At 53.8% G+C, this 18788-nt stretch overlaps 3 protein-coding genes and 1 non-coding gene across 8 annotated transcripts in view; 3 read left to right on the forward strand and 1 right to left on the reverse strand.

Moving 5' to 3' along the window:
* Positions 1–7563, forward strand: part of CPEB1 (cytoplasmic polyadenylation element binding protein 1) — a 36948-nt gene extending 29385 nt beyond the window's left edge. For 3 of the 5 annotated variants that reach the window (XM_062501229.1, XM_062501228.1, XM_062501232.1), the window contains 9 exons: positions 354–568; positions 2072–2321; positions 2582–2695; positions 2811–2915; positions 3712–3848; positions 4805–5003; positions 6388–6482; positions 6684–6764; positions 7453–7563. In XM_062501229.1, coding sequence (XP_062357213.1) covers positions 354–568; positions 2072–2321; positions 2582–2695; positions 2811–2915; positions 3712–3848; positions 4805–5003; positions 6388–6482; positions 6684–6764; positions 7453–7563 — 1307 coding nt within the window. The remainder of the gene's footprint in view (positions 1–353; positions 569–2071; positions 2322–2581; positions 2696–2810; positions 2916–3711; positions 3849–4804; positions 5004–6387; positions 6483–6683; positions 6765–7452) is intronic. The other 2 variants (XM_062501230.1, XM_062501231.1) reach the window with 2 other exon arrangements.
* Positions 7564–9623: 2060 nt separating this feature from the next.
* On the forward strand, positions 9624–12235 carry RPS17 (ribosomal protein S17). The gene is made up of 5 exons (XM_062501298.1): positions 9624–9686; positions 9898–10049; positions 10492–10597; positions 11655–11720; positions 12109–12235. The coding sequence occupies exons 1-5, from the start codon at positions 9684–9686 to the stop codon at positions 12187–12189; spliced, it is 408 nt and encodes a 135-aa protein (XP_062357282.1). The 5' UTR covers positions 9624–9683; the 3' UTR covers positions 12190–12235.
* Positions 10191–10318, forward strand: LOC134049408 (small nucleolar RNA SNORA71). Its single transcript, XR_009933606.1, has one exon. It is a non-coding gene; the product is annotated as a small nucleolar RNA SNORA71 (small nucleolar RNA).
* Positions 12236–12891: 656 nt separating the features above from the next.
* Positions 12892–18325, reverse strand: TERB2 (telomere repeat binding bouquet formation protein 2). Its single transcript, XM_062501528.1, has 7 exons — positions 18262–18325; positions 17769–17850; positions 16392–16537; positions 15466–15524; positions 13312–13400; positions 13120–13208; positions 12892–13044 (listed from the first exon to the last, which is right to left on the reverse strand). The coding sequence occupies exons 1-7, from the start codon at positions 18323–18325 to the stop codon at positions 12902–12904; spliced, it is 672 nt and encodes a 223-aa protein (XP_062357512.1). The 3' UTR covers positions 12892–12901.
* Positions 18326–18788: the final 463 nt, after the last annotated feature.

Here is an 18788-nt window from a genome sequence, read left to right on the forward strand (position 1 = left end):
GCACCAGCTTGGTCTGGGACAAGTGGCAGGGAATGGCATGGACTAGGCAGAGGGCCCTGTCCCAGAGCACTTCTGAGGTCCATAATGTGGGATGCAGGAGCTCTGAACTTCTTCCAGATGAAGTTGGTTCTTCTGGCCAGTCTGTCTCATAACCCACCTTCATGTTTGTCAGCCACACCAGGCTGCTCTGGGTTCTGTGCAGCACCATGGGCCCAAGTGATGGCAAACATGAGAGGTGCCACATCCCAGACATTGTCTGTGGGCTGACAGGAGCCCAGTGGCCTCCTGGGCCACAGGAGGAAGGAGCAGTGTTGTGCTGCAGCCCTGACAGACTCTGTCCCTCTCTGTTGCAGTTCTCGGCATGCTGAGTAACCCTCTTGGGAACGTCCTGGGGAAGCCCCCGCTGGGTTTTCTGCCTTTAGACCCCATGGGTTCAGACCTGCCTGAAAAGTTTTCCACACCGTCGCTGAGGAACTCCCGCTCCCTCCTGGACTCCCGCTCCAGCAGCCCCTCAGACTCGGACACCAGTGGGTTCAGCTCTGGTTCTGACCACCTCTCAGACTTGATTGTAAGTTTGGGTCCTGGGGTCTTGGGTTTTTGGTTTTTTTTTTGTTTGTTTTTTGGAGGAGCACAGAATAGCTGAGTGGAGCTGCCAGCTTAGAGCCCTGCCCACTCAGGAATGGGAGGGAATGCTGGGAGGAGCTGTTGTGCACACACTGGCACAGCCCGGGGTTTGGGAGAGAGGCTGCTCATATAGTCCTCCAGCACAAGCCAGCAGTATCCTCATATTTTTTTCTTCTAAGCTAACGTTCTGGCTTTTTGGGTCTGTGCTTGCAGCCCTACTGGGTTACAGTAGCTCCCAGAGGGATCTTGAGTTCTTGAGCTGGTATGTGGCAGGGTGGTATCTGTGCCCTGATCCCAGCAGAGAGGTGGCTGATCCAGCCTGGACTTCAGGAGCTACTGTCCTTGACTTCCATTACTCTTCCCATTTGCTGACTGCACTTGTCCATCTCAGGGTGGTTTCTTCTAGAGCAAACTGGGTCTAGCCTGCTCCCATTCCCTAAAGCACAGTTAAATTTGAAAGGCAGGGAGCAAGTGTCTGTCTGGCTGCCTCAGTGTGCTCCAATAGGTCCATGGTGGGTGCAGGTGGCAGCTCTGGCTGCCAGCAGGACAGCCTGGCTCCAGCCAGCTGTGGGATGCTGCTGTGTGGCCTGGCCTTGGCACAGGAGGATAAAGCCAGGAGCTGCTCCAGGCTCTGCTGTGGTGTGGCTCTGGCCTTGACCCCTGTGTTTTGGGATGGGTGTGAAGGACAGAGCTGACTGGATATGGGGTTGATTCTGCTGTGATTCACCCAGGAGAAGCAGGATGTGCTAAGTGACTGCAGCACCCAGGCAGTGATGGTGGCAGGTGGTGCAGGACACGGGGCTCTGTGCTGGCCTTGTCTGTAAAGGGAAGGACTCAGCATGGCCCTGGCGTGGGCGGCTGCTGTGGCAGCGAGGGACAGATTTGCAGCACAGCTGGCATGGAGCTGTGCAGCATCTTGCTTCCCTGCTGTTGCATTAATCTGAGCTTTCCCTCCTTCTGCCCTGGGAGGGGCTGTGGTCTGTGGGGCCCACTCCCTGGTCAGGCAGCCCTGGAGCTGGGCTGTGAGGGTGAGATCCAGCTGGTACCTGTGGAGTCCACGGGCACTTCCAACAAGCCCTCCCCGCTGTGGGCGCAGCACAGAGCGTGAGGCTCTTTCTGGGGTGGCTGGTGCTCCCCAGGGATGACACTGTTCATGAGGCTGTATAGCCAGGGTAGCTGTTGACTTGGTGGTCTGTGAAGTGCCTCCTGCTTAAGAATCCTTGCTGCTGATCATGGGCATGGGTTCAGTAGAGAATGGGCCAGGGCTTTCCTAGGGTGCCAGGGTGTTTTCTTGCCTCTGCCAGGCCTCAGAAGGGTCTCAGGAGATCCCTGACAGCTCCCTCTCTTGCCATGGGCAAGGGCAGGGCCCCAGTGTGATGCCTCACCTGCGGGTGGCATTATGTGCTCTTACTCAGAGCTGGATTTCATTGTGGCCTTTCTCTTGCAGTCAAGCCTTCGCATATCCCCTCCTCTGCCCTTCTTGCCTCTCAGTGGGGTGTCAAGAGACCCCTTGAAGATGGGTGTGGGATCCCAGCTCGATCAAGATCAAGCTGCCCTGGCTGCAGTAACTTCCTCTCCGGCCAGTGCATCGAAAAGATGGCCTGGAGCATCTGCGTGGCCTTCCTGGGATTTTCTGGACTCTCCAGAAGACCCCTTCAGTATTGAAAGAGAAGCCCGGCTTCATCGGCAGGCGGCAGGTGAGTTCAGAGGGGGGTCCAGGGGATGGTCCCACACTTGAGGGGAGGGCAGGTGTTCTCTGCGTAGACACTGGCTGAACAGAGTTTGTTCCAGGCACAAGCCTGACTCTTGCTCTACCTGTGAAGAGAACAGGTGGGTCTGGGCAGCTGCGTGTGGCTGTGCAGCTCTGCTCAGCTTGTAGTTGGGGAACATGGGAAAACCTGTCGGAGGGTGAGAAGGAAATGATCCTGTACTGAGTATTACTGTCGTCTTCTCCAAGCTGTGAATGAAGCAACCTGCGCCTGGAGTGGGCAGCTGCCTCCCCGAAACTACAAGAACCCTGTCTACTCCTGCAAAGTGTTCCTGGGAGGAGTCCCATGGGACATTACGGAAGGTAAGCAGCCCCTGGAAGGTGATGCCTCACACCAAGCCCTTGGGTGTTGACATTGAGAACAGAGCTTTTTCAGGTCCATGGGGGGAGACACTGACCTTTCTCCTTCTGTCTGTAGCTGGGCTGATCAACACTTTCCGTGTTTTTGGCTCCCTGAGTGTGGAGTGGCCTGGTAAGGATGGCAAACACCCACGCTGTCCTCCCAAAGGTAATATGCCTAAAGGTAATACCAAACACGGTAGGGTTATTTTTTTCCCATGCTATGTTACAGCACGGATGCTGGGATGGTGCAGCTGCATGCTGGTGACTGGTTGGTAAAGAGCACCTGGCCTAATGGTCCTGCCCTCACTTTGGTCTGCACTTAAACTACAGATCACTGGCACCCCAAACCCAGTGTCCTCACCCACCCCTAGCAGGGTTGGACAGAACTGTGGGCTGGGGATCCTTCTTTGGGTGTTTCTGGAGCCCTATGAAAGGCTGCAGCTCCAGAACAGCTGCTGACCCCACTGCCAGCATGTGCAGCTGGGCTGATATATTGTGTAAGCAGGAATTAGTTACAGGGTAGGAAGTTGCTGATTTAGAGGCCCCATAGTGCCTGATGGCCTCATTCAGTCACTGGAGCAATGTGAGGTAGAGTCCCTGGCATCCAGGGACTTTTAAAACCCTGGACTGTATTTGAGCCAGACAATCCTAAATATGAAGCAGGGTCTGTTTTTCTGCAGACCTCGTTGTGGCCAGGCTGGTGGTGCCCACCTGGCATGTCCAGGTGTGGTTTGTGGATGACAGATAGTGGCCCCTGTGGCCCTGGCCCTGGGTATCCTGCTTGTCATGCTGTGCTTGGGTTTGGGCTCTTCCCAGATTGGCTTATACACAAGAGCCTGCTGGCAACAGCAAGAGCTACCACACAGATACTTCAGGTGGCACCCAAGCGTGATTTTGAGGATGTCTACAAACTGGGATGATCTGTTTCTCCTCCACCACAGCTCTAACAGCTGCTTCTTTCCCTTCCCTTCCAAAAGGATATGTCTACCTGGTGTTTGAGTCGGAGAAGTCGGTGCGTGCACTGCTCCAGGCGTGCTCCCGGGACCTGCTGAGCCCCGATGGGCTCAGTGAGTACTACTTCAAGATGTCCAGCCGTAGGATGCGCTGCAAAGAGGTGAGCAGAGCTGTGAGAGCAGCCTGACATGGCAGCAGGACATGTGGAGGGAGATCCCTAGAGGAAAGAGAAGCAGGGCTGGAACAGCAGCCAAGGCATACTGGCTCCTGGATGGCTGAGTGCACTGTGCCTGTGGTAGGGGATCAGTGTGTCCCTCAGAACAGGTTATGTCAAACCAACCTGGAGCTCCTGGGCTGGTGGCAGACCCTGCCTTCAGGCTTCACTTGGTTGGGACAGAGCACAGAAACAGTTACTTGAGTGCTCTGTGCTGTTTCCATCACACCTTTGCTTGTAAAGGCAGACTGAGATCCCTCAGACACTTTGTCAGGCCTCCTCTGCTTGCAGAGCAAATGCTTGGCAGGCAGATATTTTGGATCCCAGGCTGCTCTCCAGTGTGGCCTTCGCTGGCTGACCTGTGTTTTGGGGTACTGTGGATGCCAGAGGATCCACTTGGGCTTATGGGAAAGGGGGACCTCAGATCATGGACAACTGCCTGAATTCAGGGAGTTACAGGATGGAGATGTAGCTCTTAATGTAGACAGGCACAAACTAATTGTGCTGTAGACAGCTCTCCTGGTGTCTGGCAATTGGAAGTGCTTCTGTGCTCGGTGATTTAGTTCTCCCAGAAGCTTCTCTCCACAGACCACCATCAGCTGCAGAGCAGATGGGAGCTCATGATGGAGCTGGCACTGGGTGATTATTCCAGTGTTCCCCTCCAACATCAGGCTCCTGTGCTGGCAGGTACCTGACTGAGCTGTAACTACTGGTGGAGGGATGTGGATTTTCCCAGGAAACTGCTGGTTTGAGTTCTAGTTTGGCTGGAAGCCGAGTTGGTTTTGTCCCCTTGTGGGCTGTCTGGAGCTCTAGATGGATGTGGACCCTAAGCAGCAATAGATAACAAATGACATTTGGAGCTTGGGGTGAAGTCTGAGTTTCAGGGGTGCTCCTGGTTGCAGGTGCAGGTGATCCCATGGGTGCTGGCTGACAGCAACTTCGTGCGCAGCCCCTCGCAGCGGCTGGACCCCAGCAAGACAGTGTTTGTGGGGGCCCTGCATGGGATGCTGAATGCAGAAGCCCTGGCAGCTATCATGTATGACCTGTTTGGAGGAGTGGTCTATGCTGGCATTGACACTGACAAGCACAAGTATCCCATAGGTAAGTGATGATTCCCCTGGGATTGGTGGTCACCCCTGCCGTGCTTTGAGGAGGCTGCGGTGTGCCCTTGGCTTGTCCTTCAGTTGGAGGTGCCAGGCTCAGAGTCAGCAGATGCTGACTCTTCTACAGTCTGTGCTTTTTATCTCCTGGCCCCGGGGGAGGCAAGACCAGCCTTGAAGAGGGCTGATAGAGCTGATGTGCCTGGGAATTGGAAGGTCCTGGATCATTCCGAAGCAGCCTGAAGTTTTGAATATGCCTTAAGGCGTTGAGGTTTTCTGTCCTTGTCCAGTGCTGTTAGAGGTTGCTGGATGCTGCTGTAGCTGCTTTTACATTACCAGGGTAGAGACAGCTGTGGGTCTTAACCCACTGTTGGGCTCTTGTCACCAGAGTTGAAACATGGTATGTCATGACATGGGTACTTCCCTGAAGACCTCACGGGCCAGGGGACAGCACTGAGGTGGCTGGTCTGTTGGAAAACCCCTACAGCCTGTGCCTGAGGATCAGCTTTTCAGGCTCAGGCTGCAGCTAGTCACGGATTTGGAGGGACCTGGTGTTGCCAGGCAGCAAGTGTCAGAGCTTGGTAGCGCAGAGCTGTCACTGCTTGGTCACTGTCCTTGGATAGCAATCAAGCTTTGCTGGGCAGGCTCAGGTTTAGGACACACACGTGGTGCTGCAAAGCCTCTGAAGTGCCTTTAGGGGGGACAGTCTCCCTCTTTTGGCCCTTTGAGATCCCAGTACATGACCCCAACCTCATGTGGTTCATGCCCAGGTTGCTCCAAGTGGGCAAGATCTGTCTCCCAACAGCTTGGTGGCACTTCCTTCTCCTCTTGGAGCTGTCCTAAAATCACAGCAATCAGAGCTCAGTTTTGGTAACTAAGCTGTACCTTGGTTGGTTGTGCTGACTGAGGGCATCTCCTGTAACCCCAAATGGGATCCAGGCCCCCCTGCCTGTGTTCTGTGCATTGCTTTGGGAGGGAAATGGATGGGTTTGGGGTGGCACTTAGTGCTGTGGCTGAGCTGTAGAGATCTGCCAGTGTCAGTCTTGGAGCTTAGCAGAATTTGGCTGGAAGCGAGCGGTGCTGGAATGCTGCTGACTAGCAATGAGACTGCAAAACACAAGGCTCTGGGGTGAGGGGGAGGCTGGAAATAAAATCTGTTGAACTGTCTCAGCAGTGGTGTATTTCAGGTGTAGTGTGTAGTCCTGCTTTTCCTGGGAATGTGGTACCTGGAGAAGGAGGCAGGAAGAGCCCCCAAGCCCTGGATACCAAATCTATGTCAAAGCTGTTCCCTGTCTGAGGGGCACTGGGGAAAGGGTGGTGCTGGCAGTGGTTCCCTCTTGATCTCTGCTGTTCCTCTCTAACAGTTGTGGTCTGGCTCATTCCAGGGTCAGGCCGTGTCACCTTCAACAACCAGCACAGTTACCTGAAGGCTGTGACTGCTGCATTTGTGGAGATCAAAACCACCAAGTTTACCAAGAAGGTGAGTGGGGCTGGTGAGGCAGCCCATGGAGGGGTCTGCATCATAGGTGGTACTGCTAGGAGCACCAGCATTCATGGACCCTGCCCAAAGTGGGGCTGCTGCTCTGCCAGCCCTAGGGGTGCTGCTGGGGATGGGTTTGAGGTACCCAGGGAGAGGGCAGTCTACCTGGTGCTCCATGCCCACTGCCTCCTTTTCCTGCAGGTTCAGATTGACCCGTACCTGGAGGACTCCATGTGCCAAGTGTGCAATGCTCAGCCTGGCCCATTCTTCTGTAGAGACCAGGTAAGGCCAGTTCTCCTGCAGCTTGTGCTTAGGGGTTTTCTTGAGGAGGAGCAGGCCCAGCTGCTGGATTTTGGGGATATATACACTGGTTCTTGCCCAGTGGGCAAGATGGGGCCCATCTGGGAGAATGGCCTTGTTTTGGAGTTGGTGCAGCCTTCCTGGACACCGCCTGCCTCTGAGCCAGGAGTGCTGCAGTTTGCTGGTACTGTGCCAGCACTGGGAACTAGTGTGGGAAGTACTGGTGCCCCTGAGGGCAGGGGAAGCTGCTGCTCTGTGAGCCATGATGAGCTGGGGTTGGGGTGCATGTGCCTGGGGCTGGCTGAGGCACAGGGAACTCTGGCTGACATTGCCCCGCTGCAGGCAAAGAAAGCTGGCTGGGCTCTGGCAGCTTCCTGCAGAGCTGGGATGGGATATGAGCAGGGGACAGGGATGCCATGGGAGTGATGGGAGCCCTGGCGAACTCAGCTGCTGCCCCAGTGCCCGGGGCCCGATTTCCAAACCTGTTCAAAAGATGGAAGCTGGGCACAACAGACCCTCCACAGCATCGCTGGCATTCTCTCCAACTCATGGATCCGCTGTGCTGGTGGATCCATGCGCAACCAGGCAGCGACGAAGAGGAGGAGTGGTTCTGCCGGTGTCCCTTTGCTGCTGGAGACACCCCAGTGTTGTCCCTGTGCTCTGCCCACAGATCTGCTTCAAGTATTTCTGCCGCTCGTGCTGGCACTGGCAGCACTCCATGGAGGTCCTGCGCCACCACCGCCCGCTGATGCGCAACCAGAAGAACCGGGACTCCAGCTAAGGGGCCGCTGTGGTGCGGGGCGGAGTCCTGGGAGAACCTGCCACGAGGAGAGCGCAGCGGCGCCTGCCGGAGCCAGCCCCGGCTGGGAACGTTCTTCCTGAGGACTGATGGGGAAAAAAAAAAACAACAAAAATCTTACATTCATGTTTGCACTTGCTGGTCTTTTTGTTTCTGCACTAATGCACAGTGAGTTTTGTTGAGGTTTGTTTGGGGGTGTTTTGAGAGGGGGAGTGCCCCTCAAGCCATTCTGCAGTTCCCAGACTTTGGTTCCTGGTTTGCTGACGAGAAGCAAAAATCAAAAATGAATAAACCCAACCAACCAAGGGCCATGTGTTGTGGAGGAGTCACCGCAGGCGCCTCTGCCCTGGTTTGTTTATTTTTTAAAGGCGCTTTTTTACATTCCTTGCAATACTGGTGGAGAGAGCGCAGGTCTCATTGGTCATTGTTTTGCCGTTGCCATACAGTGCCTTTCCATTCATTTACCCCCACCTGGATGGTGTGACCTGGGTGTTCAGCTGGCGTTTTTTACTGTAACAACAAGGAGACTTTGCTCTTCATTTAAACCAAATCATATTTCATATTTTACGCTCGAGGGTTTTTACGAGTTCCTTTTTACACTCTTAAAAACAGTTTTTAAGTCGTTTGAAATGAGGGACTTTTTTCTTTTCCTGGCAGCTTTTAACATTATTGCAATTTGTGTCTGGGGGCTGCTGACAGGACGTTGTAAACCTGGGGGTTTGCAACGGGACAGGACAGGCTTTTTTTTTTGTTTTTGGATTTGAAACTGGATGGGATGAGGATCTCTGAGCTGCTGTATATAGTTTTAAATAGTTTGTTGCACTTTTTTAAGTTGCACTTATGGGGGGTTGATAGAGGTTTTTAATCACACAAAGTCACAGGACTTACCTTTTCTTTTGTAACAAGCTAAAAAAGGGCTGCGTTTTGGTGGATGATGGAAGGTTCCTGGGAGCCCTTTCTCTTAGAGGGGACAAGTAATTTTCCTTTCCTTCCCGAGATGTTTGGAGTATCAGTGCAGTCGACTGAAATGCTGCTGCTGGGATTTGAGACCTTAATTATGCTGATCATTATTATTTTGTTACTTTCCCCTCTATTGGAAGCTGTGTGCCAAAGAACCAGTGTCATAATTTCTCCCTCTTTACTATGATTTTTTTTTTTTCCCTGCTGAGCTGATGTTGCATTGTTGCATATCCCAGCTGCTCTTTGTGGGGTTTTGTGAAGCTGTGTGTGAAGTCTCTACCTCATTGTAGTATATGCAGGCAAGACTGCACTCTCCTACAGACGTGTGGAGTAAGCTGTGGTGTAGTTTTTGGCACATAATAAACACGTTGCAGCAAAAAAAAAAAAAAACTTTCTTGTGCCTTGTGTCCTTCATGGGATCTCTACAGCTTGGAGGGCTGTGGTGTTGTGTCCTGGAGGTGTGGGGGAAGGTATGGATGTGCGTTGGGGGGAGGGAGGGGAGGGATGGACCTATGAAGGGTGGATGCTGTAGGTGGGTGACTCACCTAGGCGGGAACTCTGTCTGCTGGGCAATGCGTTTTTAGATTCCGTTTACCCGAGGTCTGAGTGTCCCTAATGGCAACAAGAAGTTGATGAGGCTTTTGGCGGTGCCTGTGTTCTCCCACTGTGGCGGTGGAGTTGTGCTGCTCTTACAGGGCGGGGAGGGGAGAAGGGACTCCCTGGCTCCTCTGTGGGGCTGGGGAGGGCTGAGCTGGACTTAGGCTGCTGTAGTGGACATCTTCTGTGCCCCAAGTCCCTGGAACCAGGGAAGGCTTTGGGATTCTTCCAGGTCCCATAGGCGACTCTGCAGCAGCCTTATTGTGGTCACCCCTCCTCCTTGAGGGCTGGGTGCCGCTTCCACGGGCGCTGTGAGTGAGTGCTCGGTGTCCCCCCGCGAAGGCCGGCTGTGGGCACCGCCGGTCTCTCCCTTCCCTTCCCTTCCCGGGCCGCTCCAGCCGGGAGCGCTGCGGAGCTCCCGAGCCCGCGCCGCGGCCCCGCCCCCCTCCGCTGGAAACCTCCGAGCCGCTAGGGGGCGCGCTGGGCGGCGTTGGTTTCCGGGGCCTGCCGCCATCCTCCGCTCTCTTTCCGCGGCTGCAGCTGCCATGGTGGGTCCGGGACTCGCCATCCGCCGCCATCCTCGGGCGGGCCCGCGCCCCTCGCGGCGGGGAGCGGCGGGGGGGACCGGACGGAGCGGGGCGAGGGGCAGTGGGCGGCGGCGGGAGCTGGGCTGGCTGGGGAAAGGGGGGGCTGAGGCGAGAGGCGCTGGGCCTGGGCTCGGCGGAGCCTGACCGCGGCTCTCCCGCCTACCCCGTGTAGGGGCGCGTTCGAACGAAGACGGTGAAAAAAGCGGCGCGGGTGATCATCGAGAAGTACTACACGCGCCTGGGGAACGACTTCCATACCAACAAGCGCGTGTGCGAGGAGATCGCTATCATCCCCAGCAAGAAGCTGCGCAACAAGATCGCGGGGTGAGGCACTGCCGGCCTCGAGTGGGTTTTGGGCACCACGGGGCCCCGGGTGGGCTTTGGGCAGCTGCGGGGGTCCCCAAGGAGTTTGGGCATCGGGAAGGTCCTGGGGGATTCAGGCGCGGCATGGGATTTCCTGCTGGGCCCTGCATTCGAAAGTGATTACGGTCCCGCCCGTGGCCGGGTCATTGATAGTGCAGGGAGAGGAGTGCGAGAGTTTTCCCGTGTTTGGGGGGGTCTGTGTCTCCCCCAAACCCTGTTGCTGTCGGACACTTTGTCTCTGATGTCCCCTGGAGGTGGTGGGATGATGCTGGGGTAAGTGGTGGGACGTTGCTGGGGTAGATGGTGGCAGCTGTCCTCATCCTGCTGTGGTTCCAGGATTTAGGGTGTGGGGAAAGGTGACATGAACTCTGGGAAAGCCCAGGACATCCCCGTGTCCCCGCAGGTATGTCACCCACTTGATGAAGCGAATCCAGAGGGGCCCTGTCCGCGGCATCTCCATCAAACTGCAGGAGGAGGAGAGGGAGAGGAGGGACAACTACGTCCCGGAGGTGAGGCTCCAGGTTCCCCATCGCTCTGTCCTGCCTCCCTGTATCTCCATAAACGGTCCCAAGTTTCTTTAAAACAAACCCTCGGCTAGGAGGAGCTGCGGAGGGTTTGGATCAGGGGGGCCGAGGTGGATCCCTCCAAAGCTTCTACCTGCGACAGGAAGGGCAGCTGGCTTCTCGTGGTGTAGTTTTCCTAACTTAAAATTCGGGGAAAAATAATTTGATGGGAAGTAGGATGCTATTTCAGAGTGGCTGAAAACCTGCCCTGTAGCTGGCATCCTCAGAATGGAGGGTTTTGGTAAAATCCCTTTGCCTGAATCCTCGGATGGATGGGGTCAAGTTCTCACCTGTCCGCTTGGGTGAGGTGGTCCAGAAGGGCTTCCCTTGTTATAGGAATATGATCCTGTTGCCCCTAAACCCTGTAGCCTTCAGGCACAGCACATCTTGCCCCTTTCCTAGATCTCCCCAGTCGGCTCCTGGCAGAGCTGGCGGTTTCTGTGCTGGTACCAGAGAGGGATTACAGGGAACGAGTGCCCGTACTGCAGCTGTTGGTGCAGTGTCAGCACACAAACCTGTACTGTGTGGTTTCTTATAAAAATCCTGGTGTTACTTTGCTCTTGGGGAAGGGAACCTGTAGAGTTTTGGGGTGTGGAGAGGGCTGGAGGAAGTTCTGCTGGGATTAAAGAGTAGGGGAGCACAGGTCCTGGATGCGGGACAGCCTTTGTTGGCACCATGGAGGACTTGGGTCACACAGCAGCTGTGAGTGCCACTGATGACTGTGAGGACTGGTGCAGTTGAGGGTCCAATGCCAGCTCCTTAGTAGCTTTGGCCTGGAGCAGGTTGGGCCTCGGTTTCCAAAGATCTGCCATAAAACAGGCTTTTCCCTCTACTGCCTCTTGTAGTGTCCAGTCAGAAAAGCTGTGTCCTATCAGGATGCTCCTGCCTCTGCTGCTGGAACTGTTCCCCACAGCATTGGGCTGAGACTGGAGTGGCTGTGGGGATTCCCAGGTAGTTGTGGGACTGCATCAATCATAGATTTTTCTCTCCCCTCTGTCCCCAGGTCTCTGCCCTTGACCAGGAGATCATTGAAGTGGACCCGGACACCAAGGAAATGCTGAAGCTCCTGGTTAGTGGCCACAACTGTTTCCTGCCCAGCTGCTGGCATATCCGTGGCACAGCTCCTGCTGCCCTCAGTGGCTGGATGGTGTTAAGGGCATCCTTCCACGTGGGGTCCTGTGGGAGGATTAATTCATGTATGGCTTTTGAAAGGGCAGAGGCGTGGGGGCTTTGCCACCGGCGGGGTGGGGGTGTTCCTTCCCCTCCATTCTGATAATTCCCTCACCAAGGAGTCAATCTCCAGAGCAGGATGGTCTCCCCTTCTTAAAAAACCTGTGTCCACCCTATGTGCTGCCACAGCACCTTCCCACTTCCCACACCTTCCTGGAGGAACTTGCCTCCACTGTCAGTGGGCAGGATCCTGTGACTGATCCCATCGTTCCTATGCTGTTTTCTAGGATTTTGGCAGCCTGTCCAACCTGCAGGTGACACAGCCCACAGTGGGAATGAACTTCAAGACACCCCGAGGAGCTCTCTGAGTTGGTCCCTGTGTGTCGCTTTTCCAATAAACGTGAGGAAACCATCTCATCCTGCCTGGTTTTTAGACACCCACGGGATGAGGGAGGGTGGGTTCTTGGGGTGCTGCATTGGAGCATGCGGAGGATTTAACACCTTCATGTGTGGCAGCATCGTTTTGTGTTCTTTCATGGCAGTCTGGAGTGTGAGGTGCAAAGCTGTTTTTTAGAGGCTCTCCTGCCTTTGGGGCAGCCAACCATGGCAGCTCCTTGGAGCTTGCAGGAGCCTGTCCTAGGTTTGCTTGTGCTTCTTCCAGGTGGACAGCCCAGGGTCAGGCTGTACCACAATAAAATAAGATTTTTATAACCCTGTTGGTCACTTTCAAGTGCTTAAATGGAAGGGAAAAGTTACATTTCCTTGATTAAATGAAAGTAAGGAGACGTTGGGTGTGTCCCTCCAAGGCAAAAGTGCTTAAACTAGTTGAACAACGCTTAAACCACCACCACCACCTCAACCCGGAATAAAAAGAAAATACCTTGTGTTTTGAGGAAGAATGGCTGTATTTATGTTTGTTGTGAAATTTAGTTTAAGTAGTTACTTAAAGAACCAAATACTACAATAACTGTAGCCAGTGCTTAAATAACACATGGAATACTCTGAGCTGCAGCGAGGTAATTTATAAATCATCTGGCAGCTCTTAAGAGTGAAGTTTTTGCTGCTCCAGCTACCTGTTCCTTACAATCTCCTCTTCATTTTGGTCTTCTTGCAGTAAATGCTAAATTTGCTTTGAACCCAGTACGCAGCGTAGCCCGAGGTGCCGGGGATAAAGTCGTGGAGTTCCCCCTCGTATTTCTTCATGTCCCGTGCAGAGGTGTAGCCTGCTGGGGGAAAATGGGCTCACTGAGTCCCTGCTCCATCTCCCCCATCTTGCAGCCTTTTCCAGGTGTATTTACCTGTCACCATGTTATTCATTGGGTATTCCTGGAGGGCACGGCATGGAAATTCTCCCTGGGCAGGTGCTTCGGAGTCTGTTTCGTCACTGCTGTATCAGGAGGGGAAAAAAATCTGCGTGTTAGTTCCTGTGTGTTGGGACTGCTTGGAATCGGGGTTGCACACAAATCCCACCACCCAAGGCAGGAAAATACCTCTCAGCCAGGTCTAGTGCTTCCTCCTCTGTTTCTTCCTCGCAGTCTTTTCTTGTCGCCTCCGGTTCATCTGTCGGGTTTTCGTTGGGCTGTAAATATCAGCGCAAGGATGAGTTACAATTGTGTCCTGGGTCACCTGTAGAGCACCTGGGACACACTCTTGAGTGCGTTAGTTTTTAGGGTTCATTATCTCAAGCATTATTCAGAGTTAAATTTTAAATCTAAGGGCATTCCTGCTTCAAAAGTGCTGGGAAGTTGCTTTGAGAGGAGAGTGGGCAGTGACATGGGGAAGGAAAACATCACACCAAAGGGCTGAGCTCAGCCTGTGGCAGTTGGAATCCCTGGAACAGCACTCTCGTAGGAGACTAGATATATCTGGGCAAGGGAGACAATCCTTCCAGTGCTGTCCCCCTGAGGATGTCATGCTGGGAGGGACACACAGCACAGCAAGCACAAGGAAGCAGAATTAGGTTGGAAAAGACCACTGAGTCCAACCAGTTGCCAATCACCTTCCCAACCAGACCAGAGCACTGAGGGCCATGTCCAGTCATTCCAGACAGCTCATTCCAATGCCTAATCACCACTTTTGGGAAGAAATTATTTCTGATGTGCAGCCTACACCTCTCCTGGTGCAGCTCAAGGCAGTGTCATACTGTCCCTTGATCCCTGGGAGCAGTGCCTGACCACACAGCTCCACCCTCCTGTCAGGGAGTTGTGCAGAGCCAGAAGGGCCCCTCTGAGCCTCCTTTTCTCCAGGCTGAGCCCCCCGAGCTCCCTCAGCTGGCCCTGGTGCTCCAGACCCTCAGTTCCCTTTTCTGGACCTGCCCCGGCACCAAAATGGCCTTCCTGAATTTAACTGATGGGTCTAGAACTGGTCACAGCACTTAAGTTGGGGCCTCAGCAGTGGGAAAAATCACTTCCTGGTCCTACTCCTGACACAGGCCAGGTGCCATTGGCATTCTTGGCCACCTGGACTCATGTTTGGCTTCTGTTGATCAGCACTCCCAGGACCTTCCTTACTGGGCTGCTTTCCAGCCACTCATCTCAGTCCGTAGCTCTGCAGGGTTTGTTGTGGCCAAAGTGCAGGACCCAGACATTGGCCTTGTTGACCCTCATATAAATGACCTTGGCCCATTGATCCAGCCTGTCCAGGTCCCTCTGCAGAGCCTTCCTAGCCTCCAGTAGAACCACATTCCCACTCAACTTGGTGTTATCTGTGTATCTGCTAGTGGTGGACTCAGTCCCCTCATTCAGGTTGGGAAATGGTGCCAAAAGCTTTGCTGATGTCCAGGTGGGCACATCCACAGCCTTTCCTTCCTCCACCAGGTGGGTCCCCTCATCATGAAAGGAAATCAGGCTGGTCAGGTAGGACCTGCCCCTCCTAAATCCATGCTGGCTGGGTCTGATCCTTTAGTTTTTCTGTATGTGCTGCGTGATGGCACTCAAGGTGATCCCCTCCATAACATTCCCTGCCACAGGTCACACTGAAAGGCCTGTAATTCCCTGGATCCTCCTTCCAACCCTTCTTCTGGATGGGTGTCACATTGATACCTCATCATCTGGGACCTCCCCAGTGAGCCAGGACTAATGATAAATGATGAAGAGTGGCTTGGCAAGCTCTTCCTCCAGCTCCCTCATCACCCTGGGATGGATCCCATCCAGACCCACAGACTTGTGACCATCTAAGTGGCACAGCAGGTCACTGACTGCGTCCTCCTGGATTTCTGGGAGTCCACTCTGCTCCCTATCCCTGTCTACCAGCTCAGGGGGCTGTTAGTCCTGATACGACCAGTCTTAGTGTTGAAGACTGAGGCAAGGAAGGTGTTAAGTACTTCATTCAGCCTTTTCTTAGTCTTTGGTGATGGACACTCCAATAAAAAATGGTTTTCCTTGGCCCTCCTTTTGTTAATAAAGTATTTATAAAAGTATTATCCTTTACAGAGGTGGTCAGATTAAGTTCTAACCGCGCTTTCACCTCTTTAGTTTTCTTTCTACATGACCTAAGGACATCCTTAAACACTTCCTGAGTTGCCTGCCGCTTTACCCAAAGGTGGTATATATCTTTTTTTTTCCCTGAATTCCTGTGAAAGCTTCCCGCTCAGTGCAAGCTCATCCTCCAGCACATACATGTGTAGTACAAATTTTTCATCTTACCTGTTCTTCAAGGGCATCTGCATTCTCCCAAATAAACCAGCCAATTTTCTTTCTGATCTCTGCCAAGAACAACAAAACTAGTGACTGTGAGAGCATCAAAGAGCAGGACTGTGGTGGTGGCTGCCAGTGTGATGCCCTGCACACGCCTCTGGGGACGAGCCTAGGTGCAAGGTCCTGCCCCTGGGCCAGGGTAATCCCAAGCACAAAATCAGGGTGGGCAAGAATGGATTGAAAGTAGCCCTGAGGAGAAGAACTTGGGGGTGTTGGTAGATGAGAAGCTCATGGATATGACCCAGCCACGTGTCCTGGGCTTGTCCCACAGTGTGGGCAGCAGGTGAGGGGAGGATTCTGCCCCTCTGGCCCACTCAGGAGCAGCAGTACTCCTCCAGCTCTGGGGACCCTTAGAAAAGGACGTGGAGCTGCTGGAGAGAGTTCAGAGAAGGCCATGGACATGCTCCAAGGACTGGAGCCAGACTGGGAGAGCTGTGGGTGCTTATCTGGAGAAAAGAAGGCTCCAGGGAGACCTCAGGGCCCCTTTCAGGGCCTAAAGGGGATCCAGGACCTGGAGAGGGACTTGGGACAAGTGCCTGGAGTGACAAGACAAGACAAGACAAGGGGAAAGGCTTCAAACTGAAGGCAGGATTAGATGGGATACTGGGAAGAAATTCTTGACTGTGAGGGTGTTGAGGGCCTGGCACAGGTAGCCCAGAGCAGCTGTGGCTGCCTCATCCCTGGCAATGTTCAAGGTCAAGCCATTCTGTGGTAATAGATGATCATACCCTGCTCTCTGGGAGGAAGAGCCACACCCAAGCAGAAAGAAAAGTCCCTCCCTACAGATAAGTAACTGTCAGTTCCTGTTTGCACCAAGGCTGCAATCAGGGGGGATTTCCCAGGGAAAATATCCCCAGATTAATTTTTTACCTGACCTTCTTGCAGGCAGGCAGGGGGCAGGACAAAGTGGCCCAGAACCACCGAGGGCTTCCCTCTGGTGCCAGTGTCTGCACACACCGAGAGGTAACGGGAGTGAAAGACTGTGGCTCTGCCCTCCAAGTAACTGAGGCTCTCGTGTATGCTGGAAAAGAGAAAGAGAGCTGCTTTCGAAAGGAGAACCTGGGAGCAAAACAAAACTGAAACGTTTAGAGGGCTATTGTCATTAAACCTGCTCTGATATTTTTACCAAAAGCACCTAATTTTCTGTGATTTTCCAGCTGTGAGACTCTATCAGTCATGTCCTATTACAGTCCCGGCTGCCAGCCCTTCCCCAAGGGCAGCCCAGAGGAGGGGAAAAGGTAAATGTATTTTTAGGGATTGCACAGCCCCACTCTGCTCTTGAGGTGAAACTACTGTGGGGAGAGCAAAGCCAGGATTTTTCTGTAATTATCCTTCATCACACTGGTTCCTGCTCTCACAGCTGAGAGGAGGTGGAGGGTGCTCCAGCCCTCACCGTCCTCCTTAGAGAGGAATTAAATCTTGTTTGCAGGGTTTAAGGATGTGCATAATGATTACATTTTTTCATGAGAAACTATCTAACTATATACATTGAATATATGTATTTTAAAAATTATCCAGAATTCCCCTGGGGGAACAGGCTGGTCCGGCAGCGTGTTTTTGCAGAAGTGTTTATTCTGTGTTTACTGGAATTCCCCATGCTTAGCTGGAGCAGGGGCTGAAAGATTCCAAAATTTGAAGCCAGTTTTAAGCACTGGTGTGTTAAATAGAAACTACTTAGTCCAGCCTACCAAAACCTAAAAGAAACATTGCGGCTTCCTTCCTCATAAATACGTTTACATTACTAAATAATGAATAAATACAAGTTTTCACTGATATTGAGGAAGTGAGGAAGATCCTGAAGACTTTCCTTATATTTGTACAAATATTCCATAGCCCTCTGTTTTTTTTATATTAAGCATTTTAGTCCTTTTCCATCCATATTTACCCAGTGCTTCCTTTTCACATTAATTCACGCTGGCTTTTTAGCACCAAGTTCCTTCTTTGGGAATTGTATCACCTCTAAGATGCTGATTTTCCAGCAGATAATTCACAGCCAGCAAGAAACCAGCACAATTAACTTAATATGTATCACAGTTAAGCCCCTCTCAACACACGGATGGTTTTTCTCTGATCTGAGAAATCTACAACTTGGTGTGGGTGTGAGTTTTTAGTGTGAGTTTTCCTGACCCCACTGGGCAGGATCCTGGTAGATCCACACCATGACTTTAAAAACACCCCCTTGATTTTTACGGGATGTCAGTATATCCATTTAATACTTTCCACTAAATACATTAAAAGCCTTCCTTGCCCACCTGCGGGTGTCGGGGTGGGCTGCATCGCTGCTGAAGAGGTAGTCAGCATCCAGCCAGTGGGTGATGGTGCCACCACCGTCTGCTGCAGGGGAGAACAGGGAGTGGGATGAGGGTGGGCATCCAGGGGGTTCCCACCTCGGGGTAACCTGGGATGGGCACAGCTGGTTGTGGGGCTGTAGAAACGGGCCCTGAAGCGATAGCTCCCCATGGCTGTGGGACTCCCATCACTCCCCTGAGGGTTGTTCAGGGGTTTTCCTCAGTGTGGGGGCACCACTGACTGGCCAGACTCATGCTCTGCCCTGCTGTGTGGGTCTCAGACCTACGAAGCTGTGCTCCCACTGCTGCGTCCTGCTGAGGAATTACGGGGCTGTGCTCCCCTTCTAATTCCCCCTGAGTGGTGACAAGGCTGTGCTCCTCCCAATTCCCCCGCGGATTCCTGCCAGCTCGGTGCCCCGGAGCTCCCCTGGACTTGGCCGCCGTCCGGCCCACTCACCCCAGAGCCCCCGCGGGCCCGGGCTGACGCTCTGAGAGAACCAAGCGCTGCGACCGCGGAACATCTCGGTGGGAACAGCCCTGAGGGGCTGGGGGGAACGAGCCTGAGGGGCTGGGGGAAAGCGGGAACAGCCCTGAGGGGCTGGGGGAGGCAGGAACGAGCCTGAGGGGCTGAGGGGAACGAGCCTGAGGGGTAGGGGGAGGCAGGAACGAGCCTGAGGGGCTGAGGGGAACGAGCCTGAGGGGCTGGGGGGAAGCGGGAACAGCCCTGAGGGGCTGGGGGAGGCAGGAACAGCCTTGAGGGGCTGGGGGGAACCAGCCTGAGGGGCTGGGGGAAAGCGGGAACCAGCCTGAGGGGCTGGGGGGAAGCGGGAACAGCCCTGAGGGGCTGGGGGAAAGCGGGAACAGCCCTGAGGGGCTGGGGGGAACGACCCTGAGGGGCTGGGGGGAAGCGGGAACAGCCCTGAGGGGCTGGGGGAGGCGGGAACAGCCTTGAGGGGCTGGGGGGAACAACCCTTAGGGGCTGGG

The sequence above is a fragment of the Cinclus cinclus genome, chromosome 13 (assembly GCF_963662255.1).
Source record: "Cinclus cinclus chromosome 13, bCinCin1.1, whole genome shotgun sequence".
Lineage (NCBI taxonomy): Eukaryota > Metazoa > Chordata > Aves > Passeriformes > Cinclidae > Cinclus > Cinclus cinclus.

Bases quoted from the DNA above. Each gene is read 5' to 3' on its own strand.
- TERB2 (XM_062501528.1), bottom strand. From the start codon at position 18,325: ATGTTCCGCGGTCGCAGCGCTTGGTTCTCTCAGAGCGTCAGCCCGGGC. The intron at 17,851-18,261 runs GTGAGTGGGCCG...TCTCCCCTGCAG, and splicing joins GGGCCCGCGGGGGCTCTGGG to CAGACGGTGGTGGCACCATC. The intron at 16,538-17,768 runs GTGGGCAAGGAA...TCTCTTTTCCAG, and splicing joins GCCCACCCCGACACCCGCAG to CATACACGAGAGCCTCAGTT.
- RPS17 (XM_062501298.1), top strand. The intron at 10,050-10,491 runs GTGAGGCACTGC...GTGTCCCCGCAG, and splicing joins CTGCGCAACAAGATCGCGGG to GTATGTCACCCACTTGATGA. The intron at 10,598-11,654 runs GTGAGGCTCCAG...CTCTGTCCCCAG, and splicing joins GGGACAACTACGTCCCGGAG to GTCTCTGCCCTTGACCAGGA.